Raw genomic sequence first — 11,817 nt, forward strand, 5'->3', positions numbered from 1 at the left:
ACATCCAGATGTTGATGGCATAATTACTATTTAGAAACAAGTAATCTTAAAATATCACTACTAAGAGGAGCTATTTTCTAAGCAACTGGTTATTTCCCTTGTCCTGGTATCGCTGATTAATTTCTTGCATTAGTAGAGTTCTCACAAGATAGCAAGAGTGTGTATCCTTCAGGTCTCTGCCCCATGGGCAGTAAAAAGCTGTGGGATTTTGGAATAAATTCAGATTTAAAAATCAGCCCTTGGGTATTTAAGATTAAAGTAACTTGCAGGAATTGCTGCAGAATGTTTTAAGTGAGTTTAAATATATTTTATAAAACCTGTATGCTTGTTAACATCGGCAGCATTGCTGCATGAACAGAGCTCCTGCTGTGGGCTCAACAGAGCTCAGGTCCATTCCTCATCTTGGCTGAGCCACTTGGTTTTAAAAAGTACACTAATGATGACTTCTCCCTTACAAAATTCTGTTAGACATGTCTTTGCAAGGCAGTGAGGAGAAGGGGGTATAACTGATGGCTTGCATCATGCTGTAGCATGTTAAGATCTGTCAGATATATTAGTATTCAGGTTTATAACCTGTGGAAGCTGTGAGGCTTGAACAGTTGGTTTTCAGTGGTTTCACACAAGAAGTCTTGTGGTTGTAAGTTCTCTCATGAAGTGTTGAGTTTTGAACAGGTCAAAATTTCCTTTATTTAAAAGCCAATTTTCCTTTCTCCTAATTGAGAAAATATTTGTTTTCAAATGCTATCTACTTTATTTTTTGCTCTTGCTTGCAATTTTATATAGATTTTTTTTCCTAATTCATGATATAAAAAATTCATGGGCATTTAAAAAACTATTTCACTAATGTGTATTATTCAAATGCTTCAGAGCTACTGTGAAGTACCTTGCTAATACAATCAGTTTTAGATGTTGCTTAGATAAAGCCAATGAAGTCACTGAAGAGACGGACTGATAGAAAGAAACTCGGGAATTTACTTAATTTGCCCATATTGCCCAGGGTGAGGTCAGCTATACTCATAATATCCCTAAAACATGGTCATCTAACCTATTCTTAGTTTCCATTGGTGGGATCCTGCACCTTTCATTGGTATGTTCTTAGCCCAAAAATATCTTTGTAAGATGTAACCTGAGTATCCCACCTCGCATTTGTCAGGTAAGGAATTTTTATACTTGTCTTTACATATGGTAAGGGTGAAGTTACAGGTATTAATAGATAGATGGAGGGATAGATAGGTGATAGACAGACAGTGTTGTTGATGCACATGCTATGTAGATGGAGATAGATGTATGAAGATTATATAGAGATTAGGATATAGATAGCAGCAGAGAGGTGAACACATATGTCAATATAAATATAACTTCAAACCCTACCTACTTCTCTCTGCATGGTACACCATTTTAACATGAGTTTTAAAATCTATGGTTGCATAATATTGCATGCATCTTTACTGGATCTCTTCTTCAAGGAAATGGCTTACTCTCCTGCAAAAATTTGTTGCATTGGAAATTGCTGCCTCTAAGAATGTTGTTCAGACACCATCTTTACCTTTTTTAATACATACTTAAAAGAAAATTGATTGACTCTGGTGAACCAGAAAATGATCTAACTTTTGGTAACCTGTACTTGGGAGAGAATGACCTCACAAGTTTCACTTATTTGGCCGATTCACAGGTAGAGGAACAAACAAATTACCTGTACTTGTGGGACTACCCTTAATATTAGATGAAGAGTAGCGGAAAATAATGATGGTTGTGTTAGGCTCCTACCTCTTTCCTACTTTGCAGACCTTGCTTGCAATGAGCTTTTGTGTGAATCTTTGCATCTTGTTGCTCAGAGGACAAGAGGAATTTACTAATATTTTTTGGTTTGGGTTTGTTTTTTTTTGGTTTTTTTTTTTTTTTTTTTTTTTTTTTTTTTTTTTTGCTTTTTTTAATCACTTGCTTCTTGTGAGAAGTTGGGGTGTTGTAAACAAGGAGTGGAAAAAAAGCGAATTGCAAATATGGGAGTTCAGAGGTTAACTTTTTTCTTGGTAGGATGCTTGTTGCTCTGTTTTCATCATCCCACTAAAGATTATTATAGATAATATGTGTCCAACAAAAATAAGAACTGTTTTGTGTCACAATAACTAAGTAAAAACTAAGTAAATAACTAAATTAAAATGTCTTTAGTATGTGTAGTTTCCAGCATTGCCATGATTTTTCTTATATTGAGTCTTGACCAGTTTATTGTATGTCTATGCCCACTTAATAAGCTGTATTTCATGTCTTCAAATTGTTCTGTTTCTTCTCTCTTGGCTTCTCCAAAGAATTAATTTCCCTACACAGTCACTTTCAGATTATTATTATGTCCATGACTACACAAACGATTACTTCTTAGCCAAACTAAACACATCAGAGCTTGGGGATTGGTTTGGGGTTGAGTTTTTTTTTATGTCCCCAGAAATTACTGCTTTAATTTCATTAATTGGTGTTTCGCTTATGTCTTAATTTTGCCTAAGTTTTTGACCTTTCTTTACCATTTTGACATCTAGAAGTGCTTATGCAAAAACTCCTAAAGTCATTGAATCTCAGTGTTCTTGAGCTTATGGACTCAATCGCAATTTTTCATGAAGCTTTCATTTTCCTTGTCAGAACTATTGAGTGATTTTAGGCAAGATGTATTTTTTTAATCTGCTTTTCCCTTAGCTTTACTGGGGATGCTCTGAGGGCTTCTTCTTCTGTTTTGGAGTTTGAGACCTGGGTGTTTACATCAGTAGACCAAAAGAGTCAAAAAGACACAATAGTTTCTCTCCATGCAGATCAACAGGATAAAGGAATTTTAAGTAGAGAAACCTTATGAATTAAAAGAGTTATGTCATACTTAATAGTATCTGAGGCACTGGAGAGTAAAAAAAATTGAAATTCCTGTTCAGAAATAGCATTGTGATATGGAAGTAAATTGTTAGCATACAGAAAGCATACAGGACAGGCAGGTAGCATCTCTTATTCACACCTAAGTGCATATGTGGACAGTATTGTTATATTGCTGCAGAGTTACAGAATTGCAGAACTGAATACCTAGGAGTTATAGAAGTTCTTGAATGTGTGTGTGGATAATGTGATAAAGAAAGAAATTTCCATTGATTTATAACTTTCAGGAGAAAAAATCCTTTCTGAAAGGTCTGTCACACTTGTCTGCACAGTCAGATGGAATTGGCTTATCTTTACGTGTAAAGTACAAATGAATTGTGTTGCTTTTCATGTTTAATAATGTTTAAAGTGTTTCTTTTCCTGCAAATGCCCACAAAAGTCTATATTTCAACCTCTGAGCCGTTTGAATCAAGTTCTGATAAGACTGAGTGCCTTTTAGATACATAGCTTAACTCATAAATGTAAAAGCAACCTCTGCCACTGTCTACAGACAAGATGGCTAAGCTACTCGCATTGGCATTTTGCAGTATGACAGGGTCTCAGTGTAGATCATGATCACAGGGAGCAAACTGTCTGCTTAGCAAGACCTTGTTGAAAAACAGCAGAATTCTCCATCCCAAGGGGGACTAAACCCCAAGGCGTGGAACACCCTTAATTCATTTTGAAGCCCGCAATATTTAGCAATGAGCTGTCACTTAGAGAAGCAGACCTGAGGTCAGCCCTGTGGCTAGTATCTGTGGAGAAGCTTTTCAACCTGGAAACTTTTCTCTGCAGAAATATTTCAGCACTAAGGCATGTATGAAGATCTCTCACAGCTCCTGTGCAGCAGGAAACCTTTGTTCCACACATCTTGTAAACGCGGTGGGGGGCCACCATTGTGCTGTGCATCTTCTGAGCACCGCGGGAGGAGGCTTTTGTCTGACACAGTGGGCAGGCACTGTAGGAGGGCACCTTTGTCCTGCATAGCCAGTAATCGCTCTGCAAGAGAGAATTATGGTGATTGCAGAGCTCTTCTCTCTCCAGACACTCTGCTTTCAGATGGAGGAATTTGTCAGCCCTGCTAGGTGAAGAGCTGCTTTTCCTGAGTGGAAGTGGAAAGGGAAGACAGTGAAAGTGCCTTTGCATGTGTGTGTGCAAATGGCCGTGAGGATCATTCACATGGTCATATTGCATGACCACCTTTGCAGGCACCATTTCCACTCTCAATCTTTGCATTTCCTCTTCCCTATTTTTCCTACCCATTTAGGCTGCTCTTTTAATTATTATTTCTTTGTTCCTTCTTATATTTGCACTATCTCCTCTTCAATATGCTATTCCTGTATTCAGTATCTATATTCTCAGTATTCTTGCAGATGAGTAATAACCACATGTAAAAGACTTGAGCCCAAATACCAATCGTTCTGGGAATTCATAGGTATATTTTTAGCCCCATATTACTACTTATTATTTGTCTTTTCAAATGCTTCAACCACTTCTCCAAAAGTGTGCCAGTCCCTATTTTCTAGAGTTTGTTTTCTGAGATAATGTACAATGGGAGAAGCATAACTTGACATCTGTGAGATGGGATGGGATGAGATGAGATGAGATGAGATGAGATGAGATGAGATGAGATGAGATGAGATGAGATGAGATGAGATGAGATGAGATGAGATACGAGACAAGATGCAGAGTCTGGACCCTGTAGAGATGTGGTGTGTAGTGCAGCTGCTGGTGGACCTGGTGCTGACAGCTAGAACCAGTGCAGGCATGGCAGCACACATTTGGGAGCTGCATTACTGTAGATCTCAAGTGTTTGGGGGCCCCTTGACTGGCATAAAGCAACTGATATGCAAGTCAGAGGTAGGAGTGACCATAGCTCATTAGGGCAGTGAGCGTCATAATCCATTTTAAGTGATTACATTGGTTCTCACTGCCTCAAGGTTGCCACACTGACCTTTGTCAAAAATACAGCAATCAATAAGTTTCTCACCTGCTAATTTTTGTTATTCAATAAAGTTTGGGTTTTATCTGTTCTTGTCAAATTTGAGTCTGTTGTGTCTGCTGTTATCCTAGAGGTGCTTGTGATTTTTTTATAATGTTGATCTCTTTCTTTACTAGTATTCAGACATAAATTTTATGTGTGGTAGTTAATTTCAATTAATCCTCCTTTTCTCAAATTAGAAATTTCTTTTATTCTCATTCCCACCCAGTCCTCTGGTGCCTGCCTGATTGTACATGAATTCTCAGAAATAATTGCCAGTAGTCCAGCAAGTTCATTAACTGATTCCCTGAAGACCCACATATGCATGTCATCCAGACCTGATGATTTGGATATTAAATTTTTTAAAGTATTCCCTTGTTTTGTATCAACAACTGTATTGTCAAGTCTTCATTATTTCTAATTATATATCTCTTTGTGGTGCTTGGTAAATTGTTTCTGGAACTTGTTCACTGTTTTACTGTCATTACTCATTTCACCTCACATATTGTTGGTTCCACCATCTCTTTGGAGCTCCTTTCCAATGATGTTGGGCACATGTTAAAATATATATTCATTTCTCTCTACATATCTTCATGCTGGTAAGTGGGAGGCTGGTTTGCTTTTTGACATTTCTGTCATTTATCTCAGTGGAGCTGGGATTTATACTTTTTCTCTGCAATTGTAGCCTTTGCATGTTTTAGAGTATTCTAGCTGTTTCCCACACTAACAGGGTTTTTATATCTTTTCCATGCAGCATGCTCCTAAGATTTCTCAAATAATTAATATCTGAAATCACTACATGCTGTGTAACAGCCCATCAATTAATACAATACATTGAATCATGGTTTGTCATCATGGCTGTTGAAATTAGTGAGCACTAAGAATATATATCTCAGAGGATCTTGGCTTTAGAACAACTGCTTCTTATTGTCTGTCTCTTAAAAATTATTATTTCTATTAAAAATAGATGGTCGTTCATGCATTTCATTTAGATCTGTGTACTACTAAATACACAATTGAGATCGCAGTTGTCAATGGTATTTTTCCTCTGATTTCCAAAAATCTTATGGCCAAAATCTGTTGTCACCCTTAGGACACAATTCCACTTGCTTTGGTTGAGTTTTCCAAGCCTTTGGTATATAAATCATAAATGCACAGTGTGTGCAATGTTAAATTTTTAGAGGTCTCCCTTTAGTAGTAGTTAAATGTGAATACATAAGGACAAAATTTGACCTTTAGAAATTACTATAAAGGTCCAAGGCAGATACTTGGCAAGCTTTTCTTATTGCAATATTAATCAAGCAAAGAATCATCATAATCCTGGAAACTAAATATCCATTGTAGTGATTTTATCACCAGGGAAATTGTTCATCTGCCAGTAAGACTGTTCGTAGGAAAAGGAGAATAGGGAGTGTTAAAATTGCTTTACACTGCTGAATCATTGAGTCCCTCTAGACTCAAAGCTTGAGTTGTTTTTTGAGAAGAGTGGGTTGAGAGGAGTTGCCACAGGAAAGCTGTAGGTTAATGAGTTTCAGTAACACTAGTGAATATGAGCATGATCTCTCTTGGGAACATGAGGAAAGTGCATGGGAGAAGGCAGGATGAATAAAGACACAGGGAGGCTTCAAAAACTTACTCTTTGTTTTGTTTTGTCATTTGGTTTTTTGTTTTGTCGTTTTTTGTTTATGGACGACCCTTTTACAGGGGAGGAAGGTTGTTCATAAAAAAGGAAGAAAGGGGGGGGAAAAAATCCATAGTATTCACAGCCTCTATTTTCGTCTTAATCCAGTGGGTATTAATGATGACCATTACAATCAAGACGGAGATTGCAGACAGGCAGAAGTGAGAAAGATGTGTTTGTGTGGGAGATGTCTATGTAGGGACCAGAAAGCCACATGGGAAGATGTTTTGCCTTCAGGGCGCAAGAGGTGTTCACCATATGCTGTAACACAGGCATGTGGGAAGGAGGTGAAGCCCCTGTGCAGGAGTGTCCTTACAGTGTGTTAGGACAGCCTATCCCTCCATAAAATCAGCTTTGGTAGATGACTTTTTTGTGCATGGTGGCAGTGGGCAGCCATAGTATACCAAGCAAAGCCATAACCTCAGGGACATGTCTGTTAGGCTGCAGGTTTTGGTAGAAGGAAAGCTTTATCCTCCTGCTGTTTAGGGCCACTTCTGTGTTTCCCAGGTGGGGAGCAAGTCTTGATGAGTATTGCTATGAGGTGTCTTATAGGGGGTGGGATAGGTGATCTGTATTGAAAGCCACCTGCAGGATAGAGTTATAGAAACTTTTATGTTGGACGGGACCCTTGAGATCATGGAGCCCAGCTCAACCCAGCACTGCCAAGTCCTACACTTGACAGGATGGACCACCTCTCAGCAAAGAGAATTTCTACAATGATGGGTGAATTTAAAGGTGGAAAGCATTTGTATAAAAGGAGCATGTGGGAAATTTCTGGAAGATGTCATGAATTGGCTCTGTACAATGAATATGGAGAGGGAGAGGAAAATCTATCTGTGCTCATGACATGGGTGCTCTTTGTACAAAATCATCTCTTTGTGTGAGAAGTAGTGTGTTTCCAGAGAGGGTTTTTTGGAGGATTGGTTTGCTTGTGTGATGGCTGGGACGTGCAATGTGGCAGGTAGTGCCTCCATCAAAGACTTTCTGGGGGGGGATGGTATGTGGACCCAACAAGGATGCTCTATGGATGGATGCCTAGAGGGTCCTGACAGAGATATGAAGCTAGATATGCAGAGATATGAAGCTAGAAATGCCATGCCAGAGCAGCCATCCCATATCCCCAGGTATTGATAGCCACCCTCTGTCCTGCAGGGACCATCAATCCACCCTGGACTGCATCCCTCTCCGCTTGCCAGGCTGTGGCCACTGTGTCCCTCATTGTTGTCACCCTCAGATTGTGATACTGTCGAAGAAGTGTTGCTAAGCAACAAATGTGGTTGCTGGGTCTCAACAAATAGCTGAAGGGGAAAGGGAAGTGTTACACCATTGTAGAGTAACCATAGCAATGACCTACTATCACAGACTAAAGAATTATCATTAGCAATGTTAAAGTATCAGACAGAGGCCCAGGATCCAAAAACTACCAGGCAGCATCTCTGCATAATTGGGTTACCCAGGAAGAGGTCCCAACTCTTTCACACCCCTTGGCTCCCTATCTCCATTATCTTGGTTTTGTTTTGGGGTTGGTGATAGGGAGAAGGAGGAGGGAGTGTGGTTGTTTAAATAAAACAAATGTGTTGAGGAAGGCACTGCAAAACAATAGAAGCATACACCAAAATAAAATACTGAGGTACATCTGTGTTCAGAGGGAAGATATAAACAGAAAAGGTCCACTTTACTGTCTCCATATTATCTGTGGGAACGGGTGCACAAAGGATGCCTTCGTGATGCATGAGATGTGGTTCAGATAAAGTGTTCTCTTTCACTTGAAAACAGATATGCCAGGCTAAAAGCAGTATAAAATGAAAAATAAAGAATGTCTGAAAAGTAGACACTTCCTTTTTCCCAAGGTAGGCCAGATAGGTGAGGTGCTTCAATGACCTTTTCTTTGCAGAGTGCTTTGGGACCTTATTTTCCCAGATATGAGACATGTTGAGGATCGCTGATCGTGATGTGGGTGTCTGTGCATGTGCATATGTGTATGTTTGTGCATGTGTCTGTCTGCATGTGTGTGCAGTTGTTCTTGTCACCTGCCCCAGAGCTCAGCAGCAGGACAACTCTGACCCTTCCCAGCCCCCTCCAGACCAGCTGCAACAGCTGTGTGTCTTCAGGAGTTTTGCGTTTTTGCATTTTATGGAGCATTTATCCTGTGAACACACAGCAAGTCAGAGAACAGCTCCTAGTGAAACTGTCACCTTTGTGTTTTGCAGGTACAGAACGCCATGAACTAACTTCTTGGAAGAGTTTTCCATCTGTTTTCAAATTCTTCAGTGAGGCTGTAAAGGCGAAGAACAGCTTGGTGAAACCAACCCAAACACGGCGCTCCAACAGGATAAAATACGAAGAATTCTAAAAGGAGGGGAGGAAAAAAACCCACCACCACCAATGTCTTTGCTGCTTGTTTTCTGCAAGCAGTCTCCCAGCCCCTCATTAGATTGTTTTCTTCCTAGAGCACAGGGTCGTGATGTATACATCTAAATAGCGTTTTGCATTATTTCTAGATGAGTGCAACTGTCAAAGCAATATGGGCTCACTGGTTGTGTTTCCTGTGGGCTGTAACTTGGATTTTGTGCTGCCTATCAGTGTGCAGATTAAGGCTGACAGTGGTACTGCACAGTGCAGCATGGTGCAGCTCTAATTGCCCTGACATAGCCCTGCACCAAGCTGATGCCAGAATTTAACAGCTTCTTTGCAGTCCTGTTGCCTGCAGGATATTTTGCAGTTTCCTTCTTTTTTGAGACAGAACAAAATACAAATTACTCTTTTCTAAAAGACGGACCTGACTCAAACATGTTAACCAGCCTATGATTTTACACCTAGTAGCCTTCTCTTTCTCTGGGACCATGTGGAACTGACTTCTAACTCTCTCATTTTTCTGCTGGCAAGAGTGTCCAAGAAGTTTGGCCCAGAATTCTAAAAAGGCCCCATTGTTGAAGAGTTTTTCTCTTGCTAGATCAACTGCTTTATCTGTAGATCTTCTCTTCCTTTGGAAAGCTCTACTTAAAAAAATGCCTATTCTTTAATGGGCTGGATCACACTGTGAAATATGACATAAAAAAATATAGACACACTGCATATTTTTTTGTTTATTTTTAAACACAAAAAAGCTTCCATTTTCATATGCTGAGTTTGTAATGACTTGCCATCCCATGGTTATTCCCTTTTCCCTAAACTCACAGGTTCCTCTCCACTTTAACAGTCTCTCTGAAAAAGGTTGGCCAGCAGGGAGCTGTGTGGGGATTTCACACCGTGCACAGGGGCTATGTGGATGTAGCCATAACTGGTGTGTTAGGCAGGTTTTCTCCACTAAAACTGAGGGAAAAGATGTGCTTGATAGCATGCCCAGAGTGAGCAAGCACTCTAATTAAGCTCCTTTGGTGTTGATAATACTAAATTAAAGTTGTCCTTTCTTTAATGTCCATGCCCACCTCGCCTCTGATACTGTTAGTGACAAGGAGGCACCACTCAGACATGAGTTTTGGACCCAGTCCCCCCCTCTCTTCATGCAGCGTGTCCAATCCTACAGCTGGGGGCCAGAAGTGGTGCGGAGCGTTAAAACAAGACAATGCCAAAGCAGGGGTATGCCACTGCATACCATGTGGCATCCCTTCTATGCCACAGAGCAAAAGCACAAGTGCTCATAGTGAGGTGTAAAGGAAAACCCAGCTGAGTTTGGGCCTAAATCCTCCAGGTGGGGGTCTCTCAGCACCTAGAGTGCTTACGTCCATCCCTATCTGCTCATACTGGCAGCAGGGCTTCATTTCCCCAGCTGCTGCTTCTTGTCATCTTGCTGCATTTGCGCTCTGCCCTTGGGGAAGGGTGCTTGGAGCAAACCCCTGGCAGGGGCTATGCCTAAGTGGAGGAAGTGCAGTATCTGTGCCTGGCAGATTTTCTTCCTGGAGGGGAACCTATTGCTGGGGGGAGAGGACTGTGCCTGGATTCCTCTGGCTTCCAGTCTCTGCCCTCACTCCCAGTCAGAGGATGCTGCTGCCTGTGGCCAGCCTGATCCCCCACTGTAGACCCAACAGGTCTGCAACCTCCCACTCCCCAGGTCCATGTCCACCCCAGCCCCCTGGACCCTATGTGTTCAGGGTTAAGATGAGAGTTTACATGGTGTGGTTTGGGTGTCCGTGCTTCATCCCACAGCAAAGGAAGTTGCAGAGGCCAGAGAAGTTTGCACATGTACACACCCAGACCTGCCACTCTCCATCTCTGTGGAAGTGAGATGGACTCTCTAGGGTGCCCAAATATTGGAGGAGCTGATCTATTTTTTTGTTGATGAGAAACAAACTACAAACATTTTTACTGTAACACTTATCATTTTCTAAAAAATTTTTCTTTACTGTGCCCTGGGCCTAGCACACATTATCGCTCCTGTGCGGGGGCTGTAGAGCAGAGGGGATCCTCACCACTGATACTGCTCTGCTTGCAATGAACAAAAAATAAATATGCTTTTTTCTCTCTTTGTTGCACACTTTGTGTCCTTGCGTTGAGCTCCACGGGAGCCACTGTCTCCGGTGGGCAGGGTGGGGGCTGCATGGGCAGCAGCTCCACCAGCATCAGAATACATGTGAGGGGGCAAGTGTGTTTGCAAACAGGACCCCATATGGTTGCAGGGCTGGGGCTGGAAGGTGTGTGGGGGTGAGACTCATTTGTTCCATAGAGTGGCCTGCCTGTCCAGCCCTGTGGCCCAGCTCACATGAGCGGGGGCTTCTCTCCGCACACCTTGCATCATCCATAGGAAGCCACACAGTTGAGTAGGCCACACCATCTCCTTTAGCTGTTCAGAAACATGGAACTGTAAAATTTCTCAAAGAGAGGCATTTCATCTGTTTTGTGGGGAGGGTCTTTTGCAGGGGGCATGGTCTAGAGTTGGAGGAGGCAGCATTTGCAGCCTCAGCTGCAGAGGGTACATGGTCTGCAGGAAGAGAGGAAGGTGTCGGAGCATCCCAGCATGTGCCACCACATTAGTGTCACATGGAAAGGTGACAGTGGTAACCCTGAAGCACACTAAGGGGGGATGAGTGTTGATTTAGCCTATTCCTTTGGACTGATGTTTTTAAAGATGCATACCGCTGGTCGTCAGGCCATGACGTCTTTAGGAGACAGAGGTCTGATGTCAACCTCCTCCTGGTTTCATCACAGGAAAGCTCCTTGATGTGTGGCATGGTGCAACAGCCTCTGCCCTAGGTAGCTTTGGAGCTACGCGTACAAAAGTGACCAGAAAAAAGCCCCAAAACAGAACAAACCCCCAAACTGAAAACAA

At 41.6% G+C, this 11,817-nt stretch overlaps 1 protein-coding gene across 4 annotated transcripts in view; it reads left to right on the forward strand.

The window, feature by feature from the left end:
- FAM172A (family with sequence similarity 172 member A) overlaps positions 1-11,015 on the forward strand; it is a 228,109-nt gene extending 217,094 nt beyond the window's left edge. For 2 of the 4 annotated variants that reach the window (XM_039695666.1, XM_039695664.1), the window contains exon 10: positions 8,762-11,015. In XM_039695666.1, coding sequence (XP_039551600.1) covers positions 8,762-8,777 — 16 coding nt within the window. In that variant the 3' untranslated portion in view covers positions 8,778-11,015. The remainder of the gene's footprint in view (positions 1-8,761) is intronic. The other 2 variants (XR_005626147.1, XM_039695667.1) reach the window with 2 other exon arrangements.
- The last annotated feature ends 802 nt before the right edge of the window (positions 11,016-11,817 follow it).

The sequence above is a fragment of the Passer montanus genome, unplaced genomic scaffold, assembly GCF_014805655.1.
Source record: "Passer montanus isolate IOZ18808 unplaced genomic scaffold, ASM1480565v1 scaffold91, whole genome shotgun sequence".
Classification (NCBI taxonomy): domain Eukaryota; kingdom Metazoa; phylum Chordata; class Aves; order Passeriformes; family Passeridae; genus Passer; species Passer montanus.